We start from the raw sequence: 26,584 nt of genomic DNA on the forward strand, positions 1-26,584 counted from the left end.
TACATTTGGCCACACCCCCATTCCTAAGGAACACCAGCTCGACTACGCTCCGAAACAGCTGCCCAAGCCGCAAACACCCGTAAGTCAATGATATAAGGTCGCTTTTGGCTTGATCGTTCGGTTTACATTCGGCCACACCCTCATTCGTAGAGCACCAGCTCGACTATGCTCCTAAACAGCTGCCCAAGCCGCAGACACCCGTAAGTCAATGGAATAAGGTCGCTTTTAGGTTGAATATGAGTCCCAACAACCACCAGTTCAAAGCAGCTGCCCAAAACACCCGTAAGTCCTCACAATAAGGTTGTTTTTAGCGTGAATATGATCCCCAACGAGCACCAACTTGACTACGCTCCTAAACAGCTGCCCAAGCCGCAGACACCCGTAAGTCAATGATATAAGGTCGCTTTTAGCTTGATCGTTCGGTTTACATTCGGCCACACCCTCATTCGTAGAGCACCAGCTCGACTACGCTCCGAAACAGCTGCCCAAGCCACAGACAATAACTTAAGGTCGCTTTTAGTTTGAACGTTGGGTTTACATTTGGCCACACCCCCATTCCCAAGGAACACCAGCTGGACTACGCCCCTAAACAGCTGCCCAAGCCGTACGTACGTAGACACCCGTAAGTCAATGACATAAGGTCGCTTTTAGCGTGAACATGACGCCATCTTGTTACTGCCGCTTGGCCACGCCCCCAAGCTGCAAACACCCGTAAGTCAATGATATAAGGTCGCTTTTGGTGTGATGCTAAGGACGCTTCACGCAGTCTCAAATACACGTCCTACAGCTGCTACAGCAAAGATGATCCCTGATTGATGATGAGAATCCAAAAGAAGACCAAAATAGTTGGATGCTGTCTGAATCGCAAACTCTGTCAGTGATCACCAGTTTAATCACCATCCTTCCATTCTTCGAAGAGACCACTTAATGATGATAAGTCATTATGAGTGTCATCACTATCATGATCATCATCTCCACCATCAAGAAATACGTAATTTTTGATGATAAAACTGCCTGCACTAAAAAAAAACCATTATTCGAGATTTTATCTCATGATGAAAACAAATGTAGACCAGAAATGCAACATTTTATACTACAAACTAATTATTACACCATCTTCCACAGCCAAAACCCAAGATTGACATCCCGGAACTAACGCACAAGCTCCTCGACCTGGTCTGTTCGACCGCCCCCACCAGAACCGACCTGGGAGTCGGAATCCCCACCGCCAAACCACTGTTCAGCGACCGGACCAAAGCCATCATCTGGGGCATGCAGAACCGCGCGATACAGGTTAGTCTTATTTCTTTACATAAGCCAAGTTTACGCCGAGAAAACCTGACGGATTAGCAAGCTGAAATGGCAGCATATGCCAATATGGCACGCAAAACTGACGACCGATGGCGCAGCAAGATTTTGAAGAGGAGGTCGCGTGCCAATTAGGTGGACCGACGACCTCATAAAGGAAGCAGGAAAGTGCTGGACCCAGGCCGCTGCCAACCGGTCAATCTGGAAATCATTGAGGGAGGCCTATGTTCAGCAGTGGACATCATGTGGCTAAAATGATGATGATGAATCCTAGATTGGGCTATGCCCAGTGCATAGTCCTTGTGATCTCGACCTGGTGTGTTCGACCGCCCCCACCAGAACCGACCTGGGAGTCGGAATCCCCACCGCCAAACCACTGTTCAGCGACCGGACCAAAGCCATCATCTGGGGCATGCAGAACCGCGCGATACAGGTTAGTCTTATTCCTTTGTGGCGACATATACGGATTTAACCAACAGATGACGCTGACACTTAGGCTGGGTTGCACCTCCCAACTTTGACCGTAACTTTGACGATAACCAGTGCTTTTTGTATGGATTTTGACAGCTTATTGACGTTTGTCAAAGTTAAAGTTAGATGGTGCAACCCAGCCTAAGTTTCTATGGCTGACACCGCCGCGCCTACATTCCTGAATTGCGGTGTCGGAGTTTTCTACCCTGCTATGTATACAGGGTGTTAGGTAAATGGGTATATGAGCCGACACTAGCCCGTGTTAACATGGACATAAAAATGGTATGGTGAATTCAGAAATTTGATATCATCATTTTAAGTTTTTTAATTTTCATACAAAATAAATTTTATAAACTCCGATTTGTGTGAAAATTAAAATAATTAAAATGAAGATATCAATTTTATCGACAAAAATGCCCCCATACGTGGGCCCACCCCCTCCTCTTGGAATAGGAGGAGGGGGCTTAATTTTTTAATTTAATTTTTATGTGACTACATAAAAATTGTTTGTATTTCTTATGTGATTTCGGGGTGGTTCTCATTGATCAAGTGGTAACCGTGCGGTTATGGTTATAAACCGAAGCTACAGTACTTGAAATAGTAATTCAAAAATTTGTAAACCCACTTATAGTTATTGCGATACAGGTCTGCGAGCCTAGTGCAATAACTACTGCTGCCTTGTATTGTACCTAGCTTTTCATGAAAATAAATATTTTTTATTATTATTATAAACAGCCCGGCAATCACACGACTATCACTTTGTCTGAACCAGGTTTAATGTGCTAGCGCATGTTTTGCCCTACACAATCAAGAAAAACATGTCAACGTTTATAGTAGGCAATTTTGTTGAGTTGATATGTTTTTGTTAATTGTCGATTTGATTTTGATTTTGTTGGGCAAAACACGCGCTGAAGACCCGCTTTTATCAAACTTTACATATTTGTTTTTTTATCCAGGGCATGCTGGACTTCGACTACATTTGCCGGCGAGCGGAGCCTTCCGTAGTGGCCATAGTGTACCCGTTCACAGCTGACCACAAACAAAAGTACTACTTCGGGAACAAGGAGGTGTTTATACCGGGTGAGTGTTGTCTATGGATTTTTTATTTGACTTGTCTTTTGATTTAGCTTTATAATGTTAGAGGTGGTCAAGAAACCTTTTTCTATAAAAGTCATACAATATTTATTTATTTACAATTAGGCTTTTAAAAACGCTTCTAGTTTTCCTACTTAAATCCTACCCCTGCTTCGGGACAAAAATGCACCAGCTGACATGTTGTCCCGAAATGGTGATAGGGCAAGCTATATTTGGGATATACCTCTAAAAGTGTATACGTTATACTTAGTTCAGGCGATAGCATATACATTTAAACACTGCAGACATCAGCATCATGCAGTAGAAATAGGTTTGCTGTAGACTAAAGCCTGGTCCGTGAGCACGTAGAATCCCGTCCAATGACCCCAAGCTGCCCATCCTTATCGCTCGCACGTAATTATGTTGCTGTCGCGCTCGCACACTCACTGCGGGCGCGCGTCGCACAGTCGCGACAGCAATATAATTACGCGCGAGCGATAAGGATGGGTAGCTTGTGGTCATTGGACGGGATTCTACGTGCTCACGGACCAGGCTTTATAAAAATGTACTATTAACGACGGGTTAATGATTATAAATTGAATTAATTTTGTTTTTAACAGTGTTTTCTGACATGGACGTGGCCATGAGGAAGCATCAAGAAGCATCAGTACTAGTCAACTTCGCTTCGCTTCGGTCTGCCTACGACAGCACTATGCAGGTATGTTATGGTCATCATCAGGTCATATGGTCTCCCAGGGATGTTATGGATATCCGTAACCGTAACCGAAACTTTCGGATATCCGAAATAAAAAAATATTCGAAACCGGTATAATATTATTCCTATATCCGTAACCGTATCCTTAACCGAAACTACATATCCATAACATCCCTAGTCTCCATTGCAAGAGTACGGAAGCTGGAAACATTCAATACAATATTTGACTCCACCAATCAATTGATGTACTTTTTAAAACTGTCAAAACTAGTCTCTCCTATAGATTTTGTATGGCAATACAAGCCAATCATCACGTCACTATTTTGTCAACTCAAACTATCTTTTTCAATTACAAAGCAACCATAAATCTTAATTTATATGTGAAAATTGGTTAAGTTTTTAAGGCCAGATTGAAGTGTCTTTTAAAAATAAGTGTTTTATAATTACTAGTGTAGTGTCAAAATACCTTTTTTTGGATAAATCCATTTTATTCCGTAAACTAACATTGATACCGTTTGAAAGAGCTCGTGAAGCACTTTCAGGATCAGTTACTAGTTTTTCGATATCTTGTTAATAGTTTAGAAATAATCGAGAGAGATCACTTATTGTTTCCACCCTGTAGTTTTCGTGATGAGTGTGTCATTTCATCATATTTTGTGAGCCAAATCTATACCATCTATACTAATATTATAAATGTGAAAGTTAATCTGTCTGTCTGTCTGTCTCGCTTTCACGCCTAAACTACTGAACCGATTTTGATGTTTGGCATGGAGATAGTTTGAGTCCCAAGAAAGGACGTAGGATAGTTTTTATCCCGGTTTTTGACACAGGGACGCGCGCGATAATTTTTTTTTGTGACAGACAAAATAAGACGGGCGGAAATCTAGTAAAAATATTTCTAATCTATTCTATGAATAACTTTGTTTGTACACCACAGGCCATGCAACACCCACAAATCAACACGGTGGTGATCATCGCCGAGGGAATTCCTGAGAACATGACCAGAAAGATCATCAAGGTCGCCGACGCGAGAGGGGTGAGTCCTTTAAAGCCTTCTTTCAACCTTAAGGACGTAGCACACTTATCGACCCGCAAAGGGATCGTAACCGTATCAACTCGGGGCGGTTAGTATTCTTTGTATAAAACTTTTTTTTTAAGGAACGCGCGCTGGTAGCTTGAAGAGCTTTACCAGTCTTATTTCTTTCCAAAATGGACCAAGAATTTTGCTTACGATAGCTTCTCTATCCTTCATTATAAGCTAGTTTCCTAAAAAAAGACTAGTCCGTGAATTATATTATCAAATAATATTAGACACGTATATTTTTATTTGTCAATCATACAAGTAATTACGATGCGGTGAAGTTCCACGTGACGTCACAAAGCACGCTTTTCAGCACGTCCTGACGTCACGGGCCTCTTCTTTTGAACTTTGCGCGCTTATCTATTTCAATTTTCATTATTTAAAAAAAAATTAAAATCACGTGTCCAGTATTTTTGATTAGTTAACCGACGGACTAATTCAAACTCTTGCTTTTTTTACCCAGAAAACATCCCTATTCTATGTGTATTTATTGACGTTTCCCTATCCAGGTAAACATCATAGGCCCCGCCACAGTAGGTGGTATCAAACCTGGCTGCTTCAAGATCGGAAACACCGCTGGAATGATTGACAACATTGTTGACAGCAAGCTGTATCGCGCTGGCAGGTTAGTTTAATTTGATTTTAACAATGGAAATAAGTAACACCTGAAATGTTCATTTGTCACCAACCCCTACTGTTCCCAATGGTGTCGTAAGAGGTGACTTAGGGACTACACATCAAACAGAGAACGGGCAGCAGCGCTCTCTGAAAAACATCAATCTTTTAAACTGCGATATCCAACTCGCCTGCCAAGCGTGGGGATTATGGCAAAACCCTCCACTATAGTGGAGGAGGCTCATAGTCCAGCAGTGGACTGTAAAGGACTGTTGATGATGATGATTATGATGAAATGTTTAGATTGTTGTAAATTAAAAGTTAGATATTTTATGTTGCAAAATATTTATGAAATGAAATAATGCGTGAACACAAATAATACCTATTCAACAAAAAAATAATCGTTCAAATTGGTTCATAATCGGCGGAGATATTGCGTATAAAAAAGTTCATCCCCAATTTTCCACCCTTGGGGGTGAAATATTTTCTTCAAATTCGCATGAAACCACCCTTTTGATAATACCTATTCAACAAAAAAATTATCGTTCAAATTGGTTTATAATCGGCGGAGATATTGCGTATAAAGAAGTTCATCCCCAATTTTCCACCCTTGGGGGTTGTTTTTTTTATTATTAAATTTAAATGGGACCACCCTTGAGTCACTTGACCACCTATACGCCGAAAAAAGATTTGTTCAAATCGGTTCATAATTGGCGGAGTTATCGCGTAACAAACATAGAAAAAAAAAACATACGGGTCGAATTGAGAACCTCCTCCTTTTTTTGAAGTCGGTTGATAAAATAAAAAGGCAATCCCTTACAAAGTTACAGTACAATATACATCTATCATGGCCAGAGGTGCAATTGTTTATGGCAATCGTATTCATTTGACAGACAGTACGATAAAGTCTGTATCAAAGCGTTTGCCAGATTATAGCGTACGTTTTGAACTGTCAAATAAATACGATTGTTTTACACAATTCCACTTCAGTTTTCTGTCTTTTTAAATGAACGAAACCTCAAACTTAGCCAAGCAACCATACTCAAAGATTACATTTTAAGTTTATATTTTACTTTCAGTGTGGCGTACGTGTCCCGTTCAGGAGGCATGAGCAACGAACTCAATAACATCCTGTCCAAACACGCCGACGGTGTCTGTGAAGGTGTGGCCATCGGCGGAGACAGATACCCGGGCTCCACGTTCATTGACCACCTGCTCAGGTGAGAAAGAGATTATCTGTAGTTCGGTCAACTAGAGTTGAGGCCACAAACACCAACAAAGATTGTATACGCTATCTGCGCGAGTCTCGGTGGGGCAGATACCCGGGCTCCACGTTCATTGACCACTTGCTCAGGTAAGTTTTATTACAAACTCAATTTTTATGAACCTTAAGACAAAAGAATAAAGTGCAAAATGTGGTGGGAACTATTCCCACTACAACATATTCAAAATATGGTGGGAAATATATTCCCACTGCAATGAACATAATTCATTGATCACTGCTCAAGTAAGAGAGAGATTATTCATTTATAGCTCGCCCAACGAGAGTTGAGGCCATCAACACCAGCAAAGTCGGACTGGTTGTCAGTCTTCAGTTGTCAGCTTTCTGTCTCGCTTGCAGAAATATAACAAGAGCGAGGTAGCTATAGGTCTCCCATACCTCAGGCACTGACTAAGTTAAACGCTATGTCTATAGTGCATTCGATAGTTGAATGTGTATTTTTCGTGTTCTGTATTCAAATATTCAAATACTACATCAGTGTGAGTCTCTGAGCCTCAAGTTTCTTTGAGCGAGCCATAACCATGAGCAGCGAACAAAAGTCTTAAACATAAGCTTGAGTGACGAACTCAACAACATCCTGTCCAAACACGCCGACGGTGTCTGTGAAGGTGTAGCCATAGGCGGAGACCTTGGACGAATAAACCACTGGACACGAAACCTACAAGATTTCTAAGGAAACACGATCAACCACTTTTTGCGGGGGGAGAGGTTTGACAATTGTCAAATAATGACATTTAGTGCTGGGAAAAGATCGTAAATTTTTATCGATAGTTATGTAAATGAATGAATGAATGAACCTAACGAGATAAATGAATTATGGACAGTGGCGGCGTAGCATGGGTCGGCACCCGGGGCGATCACCCCCCCCCCCCCCCCCCCCCCCCCGTCACAAGTCCTATGACACCCCCTGGTACCCCCCCAGGATTTTGGGGTTACCTACCGATTCGAAGATTGGACATAGACCGCAGATTTGCCATGCAGATGTGCCAGTGAGTACTAATCTGCGCGACTTGTGTCACCCCCTGATGCTTGGCACCCGGGGCGGACCGCCCCCACCGCCCCCCCCTTACGCCGCTACTGATTATGGATTGATTTAATATTGAAAGTTTCTTTAATTGAAAGACTATAATTAATTATTGTATCGTGTTTATTATAGTGCCATTGGTAAATCATAGGTACAAATAATATTACAAATTATTCATATAGGTAGGTAACTAGGTGAAATATTTTTTTGCTGTGTTATCATTATCAAATTCGTAAAACAATAAACAAGTAATATTCTGTTACGATCGACTGCTAACTAGCTTTTGGTCTCAACAAAAAATGTTATAATCTGTCTCACGTCACGGACAAAAGTTTCATCAATAGCCTATTTCTATACATTTCATGAAACACAATTTGATAACATTATGACAATGTATTGCTTTGTAGCGCTTGCAGTACGGATGCACTATCTGAGATTATTTAATTCTTATCTAATGTTGTTGATATTCTTATGTTTAGGTCATTCGAGAAGACACCTCCCAGTACTTATTTCGGTTTTGAAGACGTCGGTATATCCTAACTTCATTGATTCCAGAGCAATTTCGCGTTTCCGCTGTAAGCTGGATATTATCTTTGGTCGAAGATGTGTACACAGGGTACCCCTAGATGTAAAGCAACTAGCTACCCTAATTTTTTTTTTTTTTTTCAAAATTTTATCTTACTGTTTTATCGGCGTGATTAATATACATACCTCCACAAAATTACAGCTCTCTAGTGCCAATAGTATCCAAGCAAAACCTCGGACAGACAGACATAGCAAAACTATAAGGGTTCCTTGTCAGGACTACGGAACCCTAAAAAAGGTAGCCCTTTAGGGCACTTTATATGTCTCCTTATCTTTTGAGCCCTACCAGTTACACAATTTGAACCATAAATGTTTTGTGTCTACTGATATTTTGGTGAATTAGTTGACTTTTAAGATAAAATATCTAATAAAATTTGTTAATGATTGTACTTACAAATTTAGGCAAATTCAATGTAGGTATAGAATCTTTGTGCAGTTTTCTCTGTTTCGTAGAATTGGCATTGTAGCATTCTTCCGCAAAATGAATGCTACAAATGCAGTGGTTTTTAGTTGGAATCCACGTATTTTGTGTTCTGACTGCCTCTATCCACTTTCTCCTTCTATTTGGATCCACTGGAAATCTAAAATTAATTTGAATAATTTCAGTTTCAGTTTGTTTGGTATATCGATAAACTTATCGACATTTTTCAAGCCCTTTACGTCATAAAAAATGAGATGTGAATGAATGAATGAAACCTATAATCCAACCAAATTAAATATGCTACATGTTTTAAGCATTTACATGTACAATGAGTACTTTTTAAAATGACGTAATCATATTTTGTTTACATATCAAATTTTATTTATTTTACGAAAAAATAGCTACTATAATAGATTTAAAATGTACTTACGCGTGATAAGAAACATTTCTTGTGTGACCGGAATAATTTTTGCAATAAAGTACGGCGCATTTACCCATTATTCGTGATATTTTTACTCTTCGAGAGCTCGCGTCATACTGACAAAGTGACAACCTGACAACATTTACCATGGCTAATTTAGCCTTGGCAAGTGCTAGCGGGGTAAAGACGAAAACGTCACTCGTTACGCGTCCAGTGGTTTATTCGTCCAAGGCGGAGACAGATACTCGGGCTCCACGTTTATTGACCACTTGCTCAGGTGAGACAGATCAAAATATGGTGGGAAATGTATTCCCACTGCGACAAACATAATTAATTGATAACCTGTTCAGGGAAGACAGTTCAAAATGTGGTGGGAACTATATTCCCACTACAACATATTCAAAACATGGTGGGGAATATATTCCCACTGCAACAAACATAATTAATTGACCACCTGCTCTGGTAAGACAGTTTAAATTATGGTGGGAAATATATTCCCACTGCAATGAGCATAATTCATTGATCACCTGCTCAGGTAAGAGTGTACTTATATTCACAAAAGGAAGAAAGGTACAGAAAAATCAGTCCCTACTGAGAATCTAACCTTTGAGTCTAAAGATGTACTTACCACTGGTCTTCAGAGGCGGTTTTATTCAGAATTTTTTTCATAAGCATAATATTTCTTCGCTCCATATCTAAATTTTCGATCTGATTTGATTTCGAAATTAAAGCTGTCACATTTATAAACTCGTATAACCGTAAGGTGCCATTTAAAATGTTTTATTAATTTGACAATGTTTCGCAGATTCGAAGCGGACCCGAACGTAAAAATGCTGGTTCTCTTGGGCGAAGTGGGTGGAGTCGAGGAATACCACGTGTGCAAGGCCATCCGCGACGGACTCATCAAGAAGCCCATGGTCGCCTGGTGCATAGGAACTTGCTCAGGTGAGCGATGATGACTCAATTATAGTCTAGCGGTTATCACAGTCAGTGCCTAGTATGGGAGCGGTACAGGATGAGTGACATTAGAGCCTATAAATCTAAAAGAGATCTGAAGTCTCGCTGACGATTTAAAAACATCAGGATAGGTTATGTGGGTTATGTTTCGTTGCATCACGCATTTTTCCCACAGTGTTGCTGCTAGTGACATCTCGCTCACTCAGTCCTTTGTTGCTCTATTCATATTCATTTATTCACTTCGCAATGTTACAGAAGTTCCAACAATAAGGGGTAGTACAAGATGTTCAAAATGTTAAATTGCTACCTCCTAGAGCATTGGTTCCCAAAGTGGGGGGCGCAAAGACCTTTAAAGGGGGGCGCGGCCCATCTGTAAGAAACCTGCGACCGCTGAGAGAATGCATTCCAGACTGCTCGATACGACCAATAAATAATCTTGACTGGAGGAGGGGGGGCGCGAAATTTTTTGTATGGTCGAAAGGGGGCGCGTCTCAAATAAGTTTGCGAACCAATGTCCTAGAGGTATATGTGATTTTTAAACAATAAAATTCATCGATAAAATAAAAATAGAACTTTCAGTTCTCTATTCCGCTAGGTATATAAGCTTTATGACTCTCTTTCTCGTCCTTCCAGACATAGGTTTTTAAAAACAAAAGCATTCACTAAATTTATAATGCCAAGGCGAAAGATGTGGGAAATTAACCCTTAACAACACATCAAAACGCCACCGATTTTCGATCTTATAACCACTGACTAAGCTTCATATTCCTTCCAGACATGTTCACATCGGAGGTCCAATTCGGACACGCGGGTTCGATCGCGGGCTCAGCTCTCGAGAAGGCAGTCGCCAAGAATGCTGGCTTCAAGGCTTACGGGGTCACCGTGCCTGATTCGTTTGACAGCTTGGGAGACGCGGTTCACAAGTTAGTATATAGCAGAATACTTAATTAAATGATTTATTAGTGTGTAGACCATCTTTACTGCACATAACACACAGAACACAGACAAGTTTTTAAGTTCTAGCACAGAATAATAATAAGTACTACGTACAGAAGTTTTACTTCGCGAAGGTATTTAAAAAAATGTAAGCTCAATGTCATTAACAATATGGTGTAATTTAGCCTGTCTCAAGAGTCAAGCACCATTTTGTTGACAAACGTCAGTGATCGGCACTGCGCCGAAGCTATAGGGCTGACTTCGGTAAAATGATGTGACGTGAGGTGCCAAACTGCGGAAAATGGCGGAGGAAATACATGATTTAGCATGAATTATCATGAATAATATTAACTATATATTTACCTCTCAGTGTCTTGAGGCAACTTAAAAAAGTACATTCTGTGTTTTTATTATTATTTAGGCAGTTAAATACTGCACAGTATTTAGTACACCATTTTCTTTATTTTCTTCCATCATACACAAGAATACGCGTGCGTGAGTCAATGTTCGCTCGTATGTGAGGCCTTGTCGAACAGTATCCTGTAGGTGGGCCATCGTGCGTGTTTTGTTTTCGATGTAAACTCGCGGAGATGAACAGGCCTGGTTCTAGTCTAGTTAATATGTCTGTTTAATACAGACAGCCCTCCGCCTAGGCCAGTCTTTCCCAAAGTGGGCGATAACGCCCCCTTGTGGGCGCTGCAGGCTTAAAGGGGGGCGGTAAGAGACCCAGAAAAAAAATCGGGACGTTGTGTAGAGGCTTGGGAGGCGTCATCTACTAGGAGGACTCTTAGACATCGACTGAGCTCGACTTTTGACTACAAAAATGGGGGACGCTAAAAAATAATTTATTCTCAAAGTGGGCAGTAGACTAAATAAGTTTGGGAAACACTGGCCTAAACCCTAGCTCAAATACATATCTTACGCTATCTTATTCCCTCACATAGTGTCATACTTGATTTATTTATGTATGCGGGAAACAAATAATTTTGATAGACATAGTTAAAGCAAATAAACAAATTAATGTCAAATACCTGCCATGTTATGCATAAAAAAAAAATAACTTCCTGGATTGTGAAGAAAAATAAATTTATATCTATGAAAGCGAAAGGTCACTGATTGACTGACTGACTGACTCACTCACTCATCACGAAATCTCAGAAACTACAAGTGCTAGGTCTCAAATTTTGGGGGTTCCGTTTAGAACGTAGGTGCTCACTGAGAACGGATTTTACGAAACTCCACCCCTAAGGAGGTAAAACGGGATCCACGCGTACAAAATCGCGGGCGGGCGCTAATTATAAAATTATTTATTTATACACACGTCCTAAATATAGCATTCCCTAACATTTGATCCCCAGAGAATTAACTTCTTAACGGTCTTTTAGTAGTATAGTAACTTGCAATTTTATTGTTTCTCCAGGGTGTACCAAAAACTGGTGGATGCGGGCAAGATCATCGTGAAGGAGGAGGTGGAACCACCTAAGGTGCCAATGGACTACGACTGGGCGAGGGTAAGTTCATACATTTGATAAAGTACCTTTATTTAGTCTTAATAAGAGTGATTTTTCAACAAAATATAGTCAGATGTATGATTTTACAACTAGACTAGCTTTGACTTATTTATCAGTTCTTATTTATGTCTTAAGAGTACTAATTTACTTCGAAAGGTACTAAATTTCCAACGGTACTTATTTCTTTCTAAGAGTACAATTTTGTTTCCAAGGGTACTAATTTATTTCTAAAAGGTACCAATTGTACTAAATTATTTCCATAAGTACTCATTTATTTCCAAAAGTACTAATTCATTAGCAAGGGTACTAATTTATTACCAAAGGTACTATTGTTTTCCCAAGGGTACTAATTTATTTCCAAGGGTACCAAATACTAATTTATTGTTTCCAAGAGTACTAATTCACCCCCAATGGTACTAATTTACTACCAAAGGGTACTAATTTATCTCCAATGGTACTAATTATTTATTTATTTCTCCAGAAACTCGGCCTCATCCGCAAGCCAGCGGCGTTCATAAGCACCATCTGCGACGAGCGCGGCCAGGAGCTAAGCTACTGCGGCGTGCCCATCACGCAGGTGCTGGAACGACAACTGGGTGTTGGAGGCACCATCAGTCTTCTCTGGTCAGTATCATTGATAGGTACTTATTTATTTCTAAGAGTACTAATTTATTTTCAGCGGTACTAATTTAATTCGAAAGGTACTAATTTATTACCTAAGGTACTTAATTTTATTTCCAGCGGGACTTATTTACTTTGAAAAGTACTAATTTATTCCCAAGGATACTTATTTATTTCTAAGAGTACAAATGCATTACCAATCAATTGGCCATATGAAGTTCACTGCTAGACACACGTCCGAAACTTCGTAGATTCTTCGCAATAAAAGGCAGAAGTAAAGATTAACAGAGCATTCTTTTGTTGCTAAAGCCCCGTCGCCGAGCACGTAGAATTTCGTCCAATGACCCCAAGCTACCCATTCTTATCGCTCGCGCGTAATTATATTGCTGTCGCTACTGTGCGACGGGCGGTCGCAGTGAGTGTGCGAGCGCGATAGCAACATAATTACGCGCGAGCGATAAGGATGGGTAGCTAGGGGTCATTGGACTCGGCGACTGGACTGTAGAGTGGAGATAGAATAAGCATTCGCGCGTTTGGTCTAAACCTGCCTTAACATTTTTTTAATCCTCCCCAGGTTCCAACGCGAGCTCCCAGAATGGGCTTGCAAGTTCTTTGAGCTGGTGCTCATCGTGACCGCGGACCACGGGCCGGCCGTGTCCGGCGCACACAACACCATGGTCACCGCGCGCGCTGGGAAGGACCTGATTTCGTCCGTCGTGTCCGGTCTACTGACCATTGTGAGTAGAAAAATGTCTTAAATGTCAAAAATTACAGAATAACAACGTCAGAATCGCTGGCGCGAAATGCCAGATTCAGAATGAGATTCATAAAAAGAAGAATTCTTCAAATATTGAATATGAATTTCAACCATCAGTTGATCCGTCTGCTCGTTTGCCTCCTGTTACATTAAAAAAATAGAATACCTTAGAATCGCAAAATGCCAGGTAGCGTAAAATTCTAGATTTGCTGACTGGCAGTTTAACAAAATGCTGAGTTCGCTATTCGCGTAATGAGAGATCCACAAAATGCTGCAAAAAACTTTTCTTGCTTTTTACTATCGATCTAGGCTTTATTAATCTAAGACTGAGTTGCTTCACCACACTTTAACCGTAACTATAACCGGTGTTTGGTATGGAATTGACAGACTTGACGTTTGCTAAGTTAAAGCAAGATGGCGCAACCCAGCCTAAGCATTTAACGAGCATAACAAGTTCAAATTTTACATTGTTTTTGGACCTTAAGACAACTGAATACAGTTAAAAAAATACGATGGGAACCATATTACCACTATCGTATAAAGTGTTAATAAATAAACACTTAACTAATTTGCACATATTTGTACACAGGGCGACCGTTTCGGAGGTGCTTTAGACCGGGCGGCGCTAGACTTCTGTGCGGCTTACGACCGCGGCATCCATCCGCAAGAGTTCGTCAACGAGAAGCGAGCTAAAGGAGAGCTCATCATGGGCATTGGACACAGGTGCGTTGAACAATAACTTCTATGCAGTTGCGATAAGGTGTAGTTTCGTCCTACCTAGGCAGCGAGGCGTACGACCTAGATAGGAGCAGAAGACAAACTACATACAAAGTGCGCACACAGACAACGCTCACCGACACTGTCGCGGTAAGTGTCACAAACCAGTCTATCACGATGGCGAATTGGACAGGATTATCTCCAATAATCGCAAACCACTCTAAACCAGTTCTTCGATAATCTCAAACCAGTCTAAACCACTGCCGGGGGGCGAATGTTGGACACGATATATTCAATAATCGCAAACCAGTCTAAAATAGTACGAGGCCGAATTGCAAACCACTCTAAACCAGTGTGATGGCGAGTCGCAAACCACTCTAAACCAGTGTGATGGCCAATCGCAAACCAGTCTAAACCAGTGCGAGTGCTTTAGACGCGTCTATGTGTGCGTGTGATTGTCTTCTGTTACTGCCTGTTTTGTGGCACGACCGTGGCATCGAAGTTCATCAGTAGGTAGTAGTGTGGCTCTTGTGCAGTTGCAATAAGGTGTAGTTTCGGAGGTGCTTTAGACAGGGCGGCGCTAGACTTCTGTGCGGCGTACGACCGCGGCATCCACCCGCAAGAGTTCGTCAATGAGAAGCGAGCCAAGGGAGAGCTCATAATGGGCATTGGACACAGGTATGAAGTCAAATTCGTTCGAGTCAGCCGAATGACGTCCACTGCTGGACAAAGGCCTCTCCCAAGGATTTCCTTAACGACCCGTCCGGGGTTCCCATCTAGGTTCTTCCTGCGACTTTGACCAGATCGTCTGTCCACCTAGAGGCAGTCTGCGTAGTTGTAATAAGGTGCCATCTCGGCGACACTAAATACGAGGCTATTCCCACCACTGCAACATTCGTATAGCCATGATAGCTTGACCGCCAATAATTTATCAGCCACAGCTGAATATAGGCCTCCCCCAATGACTTCCACATCGCACGGTTGGTAGCGGCCTGCATCCTGCGCCTTCCTGCTACCTTTATCAGGTCGTCGGTCCACCTTGTGGGTGGACGTCCCACGCTGCGTTTTCCGGTACGTGGCCTCCACTCCAGAACCTTGCTGCCCCATCGGCCGTCAGTTCTGAGTACTATATGCCCTGCCCATTGCCACTTCAGCTTGCTAACCCGCTGGGTTATGTCAGCGACTCAAACTCGATATCCCAAAGGCGTCACTATTGTACCTATTTAGGCTTATATTATTGTACCTATTTCCGACACAATGTATATTATTTTAAATGGAATAAATACTTATGACTTACTTATGACTTAATGTCACGTCGTGAGATGAGACGTTCAAAAATAAAAGTGCCATGGGACAGTTCAAGTTTGAGAAGTTAAAGGATATTGAATAATCTTTTTATCAATCTTTTTCAGAGTGAAATCAATAAACAACCCAGACTCCCGTGTGCGCGAGCTCAAAGCGTACGTCACATCCCGCTGGCCGTCATGGCCTGTCACTCGCTATGCGTTGGATGTGGAAGCGATCACTACCAGAAAGAAGCCGAATCTTATCCTGAACGTGGATGGAATAGTCGCCGCTGCTATGGTCGATCTGCTACGTCACGCGCAGCTGTTCACGCAGTGAGTACTTGTCACTACTGTCGCTGTCACTATCACTAGTGTCAGTCACTACTGGCACTGGCACTACTGTCACTGTCACTACTGTCGCTGTCACTACCGTCACTGTCACTACTGTCACTGTCACCCGCTACGCGCTGAATGTGGAAGCGATCACCACTCGCAAGAAGCCAAATCTGATCCTGAACTTGGACGGAATAGTCGCCGCTGCTATGGTCGATCTGCTACGTCACGCGCAGCTGTTCACGCAGTGAGTACTTGTCACTACTGTCGCTGTCACTATCACTAGTGTCAGTCACTACTGGCACTGGCACTACTGTCACTGTCACTACTGTCGCTGTCACTACCGTCACTGTCACTACTGTCACTGTCACCCGCTACGCGCTGAATGTGGAAGCGATCACCACTCGCAAGAAGCCAAATCTGATCCTGAACTTGGACGGAATAGTCGCCGCTGCTATGGTCGATCTGCTACGTCACGCGCAGCTGTTCACGCAGTAAGTAGTCACTACTGTCACTGTCACAACTGTCATGGAGGCCGTGGCGACCTGCGAGAAGCCGAATGGTTAAAGCTGCCATTGAGTGGTTATAGCTGTCAATGTCACTGTTAAACTCGCTGACGCTGACATTCGATGTCATTGTCAAACTCGTTATACTGTCACTTGCTGACACTGTCACTCGATGTCACTAAATCTCGCTGATATAGATGACCCACGCTGAACTGTCCCGCCAAACTCAATGACAGGGGGGCGCTACCATCGTTCAACTATATTGTTTCCAACATGGCAAAAATCGGAACCAGCGATCCGGTATTGACGGTGGCGCCCCGCTGTCAATGTCATGCATAGGACAGTTCAGTATTTTGGAACTATACTGCCACTGACAGCCACTCGATGTCACTGTCTCACTCATTGACACTGACACTCTCACTCACTGTCACCCTCACCGGTCTCCAGTTTCTTTTTTTTTTGTGTATGTGGTATCAGTAAATTTAACTTTTTAAGTTGATTGTACTTATTGTTTTATTTTTGGTATCAAATAAATGTATTTTCTTTCTTTCTTTCAAACTAAATTCCTTCTTTCTTCCCCAGGGAGGAAGGCAACAACTACATCCAAATGGGCTCAATCAACGCCCTATTCGTGCTGGGCCGTACCATCGGCCTGGTGGGTCACTACCTTGACCAGAAGAGGATGAAACAGCCTCTGTACCGCCACCCGTGGGACGATATCACCTATATGTCCCCCCTGCATTAGGTAACTAAGAAAAAAGGTACACACATAAGAACAAGGAAAAGGCAAGTGTGGGTATATCTTGATTACTGCACGCTGTTCAAGTCTTTTTCAAATCATTCAGTTCTTAGGCTCCTTCCAGGGCGTTTATACACGTCCTGAATATAGCTTGAGCCTTTTAAAAATCTAATCAAATAATTTATTCAGTAATGTCACTGTCACTACTGTCACTGTCACTAATGTCACTGTTAATATAGCTTGAGCCTTTTTCAAATCATATCAAATAAAATTTACACAGTACTTAGGCCCTACCAGGGTGCTTATACACGTCCCAAATATAGCTTGTCTTACCACCTTACTTAGATACTTTAATAGTGGATACCGTAGTCAATTGACATACTGTCAAAGCTGTCAAAACGCAACTCCCAAATTTTGTATGGCAAATGTCATCGGATTGCGAACTCAATTCACTGAAGGTCTTAATTTTGAAGCTATTAAAAATCTAATTGTACCGTTTCAAATACACATACTGAGGATATACTTAATTTTTGAGGACGTTACAAAATTTTTTTTTTTTTTGTTTTTAATTCAAAATATAAGTCTTTAAAAAACAGCGTGTAGGAATCACATTTCAAATCGGATTGAAGCAAAGTCGCGCGCTAAGATTAGTCATTGTATGCAGGCTTCTAAATCCGTACATAGGTTAAGTGGCGATGGACAGATGTCTAAATTGGGGCAGCATGTTTATTCAGACATTTTAAAAGCCTTAATTTAAATTTTGAGTCTTTTTCCAATCGTTATTTGATGATTTGAGTCTTTTTCAGGTCGTTATTTGAAAATTTGAATCTTTCAACTCGTTGTTTGAAAATTTGAGTCTTTTTCAAATCGTTATTTAAAAATCTGCGTCTTTTTCAAATCATTATTTTTAAAATCTGAGTCCTTTTCAATGTTAGTAGTATGACGTTTAAATTGCTAGGAAAAGTAACCAAAGACTTTGGACACATGAAAAATAGATTATCAGTTTGAAATATAAACCATACAACATTATAAAGGTCAACGAATCTAAAGCTTGAATCGTGAAATTAAACGTCAAATCTTGAGTTAAATTCATCCATTTTGGGACTTCATTTTATACACGAGTCAGCTTTCAAAATACGTACAGTCAGCGTCAAATAGTTCGTGACTCCCAAAGTAGCCAAAAAGATCGCAACACGTCTTTGTTACAAATGGAATAAGGTTGTGTTGTCAACTTTTTGGCCACTTTGGGTGTCACCAACTATTTGACGCTGACTGTATCTTAGAACGTGACCCAATATATAGAATTTTATTTAATGAATAGAATACAATGGTTTCTAATTTAGTTAAAGGTAGATTTACATTGTTGGGGGTATTACGCGGGGCGTGTCTTGTATGAGACCGCGAACGGCCCGCGCAAACTGTGTACAGTGTGAACACACCTTTAACAGTAAAATAATAATATGCATAATAAATGTGTTTTTGACACTTGTAGCATTCTGTACACTATATTCGCTAAATTACTTGAAAAAATAAAATCAATCTATAAATTGCGAAATGAAGGCAAGCGCTTGCTTCATACTTCATACCAACCAAGAAAATTTTAATATTAATTCCCTAAAGATAACATGGTGTGAAAAATTATAAAATAAATTACAATCTCACACTTATCAAAAGCCTTGCTTAGTAGTGCGAGATTGTTTAAATAATTTGAAATATTTCACACTGCGTTTATATAATTATCGTTTTTGTTAATATCCCTAAAAAACGTTGACATAACGTGACGTCACAATTCTAAGTTCTTTTATTTTTAAGCTGAAGCTGCGAAAGGAAGATGAATGCATGTGAGTCGTAACAAAATATTGAGTCTCTTTAGTTAAACTACATACATGTGATGTCATAGAACTTAAGGGTAATTATAATCTGTAGGTTTACTTTCCCGCGGTTTCTAAACGTCAAATTGCTGTCAAACGTCAAATGATGTGCTCGATTGTCAAATTGGACGTATTTTTTGACAGGAGAAATGTAATTGACGTTTAAAAATCGTGTTCTATTTTTGTCCAAGGGCGTTAAGGACAATTTTATGGTTTTATTTTTTAGTTATTCTAATATGGGCACTTCTGCGGTACAATACACAAGTGGGATTGGCATTAAAAATTAACAACTACTTTGACGACAATTTAACAGCTTTTTCGCTGCTGTCATTCGTTCATGACACATGTCAATTAATGACAGTAGTGTCATTGTCAGTTACAAATAATTTAAAGTTTTTAAAGTTATTCTCATTGCTTGAATAATAAAGGAATTCTTCGTATCTTATTGCAGAAGATTAAAATATAGTTTAATCGTAATTATTATAAAATGGGGTTAGTTAAGGTTTAATATTAGGTGGAGGCTTTTTTCTGTGACGTCACTTATGTCATTCAACCGTTAAGATACAGTCGGAAATATATCAACTTCCACAAAATGCCAAATTTTGTCTTTGAAATTTCAAACTTAAACTACGGGCAATAAAGTTTCAAATTCATTGGGGGAATTTGTCATTTTGCGAAAGATTGATGTGCGGTCGAGTGTATAATAGTAACTTTTCGATACAGTCAGCGTCAAAAAGTTCGTGACACCCAAAGTAGCCAAAAAGTTCGCAACACGACTTTGTTACAATACAATGAAGGTTTCGCGAATGAAAGATCCGCTAGATGGCGGGACGTGGATGTGGGGTCTGACTGCTGCGTGATTGGTGGATTTTGACATATCTGTCAATGTCATGTCAAAAATAACCAATCATGCAGCATTTGGACCTCGCGCCTACGTATTAATAATAATAATAATAAATAATTTATTTCAGACTTTCATCCATAGTTTGTTAGTAGGGATTAGTAACAATTTTTCCTTATATTATGTTAGTTGAGTTAGTGCACATTACTTTTACTTTTAGTTTTCATTTTATTTGGCCCATAGATAATTGTATCCAATGTGTTTGGATAGGACAGTCAGGACGTGCAATAATTGTCCTCAGAATGCTGTTGTTGCTGACCCTTATGCGGCGTAGCAGTGACGAGGCTTTTTTACGCATTATCGCTTGGAACCCGTCTGTCCGTGCGTCCGCGAACATTCCCGAGGCGCTGCAGAACCGCGGCAGCCTCAACAGCATTCTGAAGGCGTTGTTGTACTGCACGCGTAGCGCGCTGTAGGCTCGACGCGTATAACTCACCCACAGACCACTCGAGTAAAAGGACTGACAAAAAGCCTTGAAAAGGGTAATCTTGACCTCCCCCGTACATCGAGCGAACCTACGTGCAAGCATATTGCTTCTTACCGCCAGCGCCCTACGCTCTCTCTCAATGTCCTCATCATCATTTAAATTTGCAGTGACTATATGCCCAAGATATTTAAATTTTTCAACATTTTTCAATATCGAACCATTCAGAGTTACTGGCGGCACATAACCTGGCGCACGCTTTCCCGCTTTAAATACAAGGATTTCACTTTTTTTGGCGTTGTACACCAAGCCATGGGCCGCCGCATACGTCTCACAGATAGAAACCAATTTTCTTAACCCACCAATAGAAGGGCTCAGCAGCACCATGTCATCAGCGTAGCTTAGGTTATTTACACACTGTCCGTCTATGTAACAGCCAATATGGATGCCACTGAGCTCCCCAATCAGCTGGTCAATGTAGAGGTTAAAAAGGGTAGGCGAGCTTAACCCACCCTGCCTCACTCCGCATTGAAGGGTATACTCATCTGAGAGTGCACCAGCCCACCTCACCTGGTTTTTTTGATGTTTATACCAAAATCTAAATAAATTAGTACAGTCTGCCGGCATACCAGCTCTCCCCAGTTTCTCCCATAGTAGGCCATAGTCTACCAGGTCGAAGGCTTTAGATAAGTCTAGGAAGCACGCATACACCGGCGTTTTTCTCTTTGTATAGTACTTGACAGTGTGCTTAAGGCTGAAAATGGCGCTTTCTGTGGACACACCTGGTTTAAAACCAAATTGCGCATCGCGAAGTTCCACATACTTTGCGAGACAGCCGTTAAGCAAACCGTCAAGTATCTTTGCAGCAGTGGTAGCAAGCGATATGGGCCGGTAATTACACTTGTCAGATGCGTCCCCCGTCTTATTTTTAACTATGGGTACTACAATTGTACGCATTAATGCTTCCGGCAAATAGGCATGTCCCAGACTAAAACCAAAAATCATTGCGAGTATACGTGGTAGGTGTACCCCAGCATATTTAAAATGTTCTATACTGAGGCCATCGTGTCCGGGAGACTTCCCTTTTGTCATTTTTGCAATAACTTTGGCTATGTCTCTCGCCGAAAACTTAACCGATCTCCGAGACACAACGCCCTCAGCGCCCCCACCACAGTCCCGCGCAGATTCCAACGGTGACTTCACGGTAAAATGATCTTTAAAGATGTTTGCAATAGCCTTGAGATCATGTTCACTCTCTACGCTCACCGGGACACTTGGTTTCACATTTAATTTATTTGTGTTTTTCCAAAATTTTCCAAAATGTTTTCCCGATAGGTCCGAGGCTAGAGCATCCATTCTTATCTGATCTTGTCTGTTTTGACACCACTTTAGTTTATTTTTAAAACATTTTCTACTTTCTAACATTTCTTCATAAATAGTACCTGTAAACGGTTTTCCACATTCTACCCATATTTGAAATTTAAGTCGCGCTTCCCTATGTGAGTCTGCGACATACCTATTCCACCCTGCTACATAACCATTCCTCCTAGGGCATTTGTCACGATACGTCAACGACGCAGCGTCAGATAATACGTGTATTACATCTTCATACATTTTATCAATTATCGCTCTGTGTTTGAGATTATTACAATATCCATCACAACATTGGCTCAGTTCTTTCGGAAAGTCAATATCCCTAAGTTTAGAATGACAGATCTCATTATATTTTTGTATTTGGGAATTATGCCTTTCTCCCCACACTACTCTTTTTAAAACTTTGTGACTACACACAGGCAACACAATTTTAGGTTTTACCTCAAATAAATCACATTCAAGTACAAGTGGAAAGTGGTCTGACCAATACACATCATACTTTATATATACCTTTTTTATCGTTTTACTGGCAGATTCCGTGACTAAACAATGGTCTAACCACCTTTCACTCCCATTAGCTTCACTAACAAAAGTATATGAATTTGAGTTTAACCCCAGAACATTAACATCTGAACACAACCACTTTTGTTCAATACAAAAATTAATCATTTCATTGAAAAATAATTCATTAGGATGTGCATTAAAATCCCCCAGTATGTAAAAAGATTCGACACCCGAGTTCTCCTCCACTTCAATAATAGATCTTATCGCACTCAAACACTCCGTAAATATTGGTAAGTTTTCTTGAGAGTTAGTTGGCATGTAGACACTAAACACCACTATAGATCGAGTACTTACAGTCATCCTAACGGCAGCAACCCGAACGTTGTCACAATCGATCACCGACACCGTATCAAACGCACTTTTTCGCCACAAGATACCTACACCGCCGTAAGGCCGCCCGCTGAGCAAACCAGCAGACGTATCCACCGCCGACGTGCCGGTACACCCGAAGCTCTCGTCCACAGTATTCAATAGCGGCAAGTCATGGGGTAACAACCATGTTTCCTGGAGGGCTATGATATCGCCAGATTTGCATAATGAACGAATCCCTTCTATGGACCGCTTAAAAGATTTGCAATTAAAACTAATCAATTTATGTTGTAATTTCCTTTGATTTTTCTTTTCTGTCATTATTGCCTAAGACTTTTGCCCGATTTTTATGTCCAAAGTTAACAAAACGACGGTATGATACCCCATTTGGCCAAAACTCGTCATTCATAAATAAATCTAGTTTATGTTTAGGTACGTAGATTTTATACGAATCGTATTCCTTTATAGTTTTCATGTTCATTTTTTCTAAACTAACTCGAATGTTTGATTTCTTTTCAATGTAATCTATGATGTGACACACTGCCACCTCCTTCGAAACATTGTAAATATAAATAGGAATATTTATCTCTGCCGCTTTAAAATTTTCATTAATTTCCGTCATAGCTTTGCCCGTTTGTCCAATAAAGCGATTTCTCAACTTCTTTTTTTGAACTACTTTCCATTCTTCACTATGGCCATATTCTTTCCACTCGCCGTTACGGACAATATCAGCCATCGATTTACGACCGGCCGCGGGCGCAGTGTGTCCGCTCTCTTGCGCCACGGCAGGCGGGAGGGAATGAATCATCACTGCGGGCCCTTGCGCATTCAAATCTCGCCGGCAGTTGCTCGGAGTGCTCGGCGCAGACACGAGCGCGCAGGTATCCTTTAGTTCGCTCGCGCTCGACTCGCTTTCAATGCTATGTGTTATAGGCGGTTGGAGACAGCTTTTTTGTTCGTTCGTGCTACCCTCCGGTGAAATATGGTTGGGAACGCTTTGTGGTGATGTGATGGATTGCATAGGTGGTAATCCCATAGGGCCACTATCATAGTCATAGCTGCTCATAAGACAAGCGCCTCTTTTCACGGCAACATTTTGATGAAAGTTGTTTACAATTGATGCCTCTTTTAGTGCGTTTATTTCCAGTTTCAGTGATTTAACTTCTTCATTTAATGCGTAGCCTTCCTTAATCTGCTTGATATCGGTCTTTATTTTCACAATATCTTTTAAAAGACTAGTTACATCTACGTGGTCAAATGAAACCGGAGGTAATTTTTGCAACTCCCTGGCCACGAAGATTGGAATACTCTCTGGGTTTATATCCTTCAGCAAACATATGATGTCTTCAATCTCTCTTTGTGTTTTACCGTGATTCTTCCGAGTTTTCTTTTTCGATTTTGGAATCGAATCAAACAGTAAGTTTTTCGCTGTCGTAATTTCACTCTGTGAGAAAGCACTTGCACATATTAAACTAATGCTTTCTTCATCCATAACGTCTATTTTATTACACACAAAGGCAAGAACTTCATTTATAACTATATTGCATTTCGTACATTTCACTGTGTTAGACATCTCGCTTCCGCAAACAGTTGCGACGACGACCGACGACAGACTGGACTGGTATTGCCATCTGGCGGATTTTTCATTCGCGAAAACCCTCATTGGAATAAGATTGTGTTGTCAACTTTCTGGCCACTATGGGTGTCACGAACAATTTTACGCTGACTGTACTACACTGTATTACCATAGTGTTCACATAAATAAACTGCAGTTTTTTAAAATAAAATATAAAAGTGTACAGAATGTGTCAAATGGTTTAAAAAAAACTTATTACAATGTCATAAAAAATAAAACTAAACTTTTTTCGTTATTACATACTAAATTTCTTCTCACGCTGCTGTAATCTGGTTAACTTCTTGTTGTATTCTATTCATTAAAAAATAAGGTTCACGAAATATTTTTTCTCAAAAAGTTTGACCGTTAATCTTTTCTTTTACGTGTCCTTTACATTTTATCCCTAGTCCTTATACTATTCTAGTTCATCTTTAAGGTGATCTTTAAACTAATTTTATAGTCTTTGGTAACAACCCTACGATTTGGACACCTGTGTTGTGAAAGCATCTAAGTAAAATTTTCAAAAAACTGAACATTATCCTTTCTAATTTAAATTGTTTGTCTTATTAATAAAATGCTGCCTCAAATGTTAGACATGACCTCTATTAAATTTAATATTAGTTAGATCACTAGCGGGTTTTGTAAAGATGTTATATGTATAATATTATTTTATTTAAACGATATACCGGGTGGTGTTATGTAATATTATAATTTAACAAAATCACAACGAGTTTTTTTAAATGTATTCCGACGATAAATTATTATTTTTAATGTAGATACTTTAAAATTGGTTAAAGTTTTATTAATCTTGTTTTTAAAGTACACTGCCGATCGATTTTACCGCCATCTAGCGAGTCAAACTTGCTAGGTAAACGGTTTCATTACATAACACCTGCCTCTATAGCAAGGCCTGCACCTAAAATGGGCATTCCACTTTTTTTTACTTTTTGACGAAATGTTTCACTTGTTGTCATCGCATACATCCTGTTTTAAATCCTTTTTATGGAAATGTAATAAAATAATAACAACATTTTTAACATCACTTCTCAGTTGGTCACTTAATTACTTTTTTTTTGTAATTTAATTACATCTTGTAAAACTAATTACATTTCCATATTCCATGGTCAGATGTTCACGTTATTGATATATTTATAAATGTAATTATTAATGAAGCCGTTGTAATCAGTTGTAATTAAAATCTAAATGCATAGAGCACGTCCACTTTACTCGTAAGTACAATATAGATCTGTTATTTAAGTGTAATAAATATATACGTTGTTTCACTGTTACCATCCTTTTCTAAAGTGGCATGTGTGAGCGAGACGAACACTTAGAGCAACGAAGATTCTTGAGCACATAGCGTAGGTGTTAAAAGATTTAAAAGCACTGTATTCAAACATACTATATTTTTCGATGGATGCTATTTAATATGTATTTTTAATAACTAAAGTTGTATAATACCAGCTTTGTAGTAAATGTTTTTGTAATAAAATATACAGGGTGTTAGGTAAATGGGTATATGAGCCGACACTAGCCCATGTTAACATGGTCATATAAATGGTATGGTGAAGTCAGAAAATTGATATCTTCATTTTAATTATTTTAATTTTCATACAAATCGGATTTTATAAAATTTATTTTGTATGAAAATTTAAAAAAATTAAGTGATGATATCAAATTTCTGACTTCACCATACCATTTATATGACCATGTTAACAGGGCTAGTGTCGGCTCATATACCCATTTACCTAACACCCTGTATAAAAAAGTAACAAATAAAGAACAAATAGCTTGCACCATAGATATGCACTACAGTTGTTGTTAAATTATATTATGTGTATACAGAGAATTGTGTGTATATGTATAAGTAATGTTGTTATAAAGTACGTATAATATACACCTCTAATACTTGTATACATTACACACAGTATAAATTTAGGTCACAAAATCTGTTAATTTAGTGTTTAAACAAGATCTTTCGTTGACTTTTCGAAAATTAGTCGACAATTTAACAATTAATAATTTAACAAAGTGTCAAGGCGTATAACGCATGTGCACTTTTTTACTGAGTCAAATAGATCGCGACACCCAAAGTATCCAAAAAGTTCAGCAACAAGTCTTTGTTACAATGAGGGTTTTCGCGATTGAAAAATCCGCCAGATGGCA

General features: G+C 40.0%; 1 protein-coding gene across 1 annotated transcript in view; it reads left to right on the top strand.

Moving 5' to 3' along the window:
* Positions 1–19,785, top strand: part of LOC135086232 (ATP-citrate synthase) — a 58,144-nt gene extending 38,359 nt beyond the window's left edge. Inside the window, exons 12-26 of the mRNA XM_063981059.1 lie at positions 1,200–1,212; positions 1,599–1,741; positions 2,736–2,859; positions 3,474–3,571; positions 4,506–4,604; positions 5,159–5,274; positions 6,344–6,484; positions 9,803–9,942; positions 10,730–10,877; positions 12,311–12,401; positions 12,883–13,025; positions 13,597–13,759; positions 14,369–14,502; positions 15,909–16,115; positions 17,204–19,785. Of these exons, the coding sequence (XP_063837129.1) occupies positions 1,200–1,212; positions 1,599–1,741; positions 2,736–2,859; positions 3,474–3,571; positions 4,506–4,604; positions 5,159–5,274; positions 6,344–6,484; positions 9,803–9,942; positions 10,730–10,877; positions 12,311–12,401; positions 12,883–13,025; positions 13,597–13,759; positions 14,369–14,502; positions 15,909–16,115; positions 17,204–17,366 (1,923 nt within the window). The 3' untranslated portion in view covers positions 17,367–19,785. The remainder of the gene's footprint in view (positions 1–1,199; positions 1,213–1,598; positions 1,742–2,735; positions 2,860–3,473; positions 3,572–4,505; positions 4,605–5,158; positions 5,275–6,343; positions 6,485–9,802; positions 9,943–10,729; positions 10,878–12,310; positions 12,402–12,882; positions 13,026–13,596; positions 13,760–14,368; positions 14,503–15,908; positions 16,116–17,203) is intronic.
* Positions 19,786–26,584: the final 6,799 nt, after the last annotated feature.

Source organism: Ostrinia nubilalis, chromosome 30, assembly GCF_963855985.1.
Source record: "Ostrinia nubilalis chromosome 30, ilOstNubi1.1, whole genome shotgun sequence".
Taxonomy (NCBI): domain Eukaryota; kingdom Metazoa; phylum Arthropoda; class Insecta; order Lepidoptera; family Crambidae; genus Ostrinia; species Ostrinia nubilalis.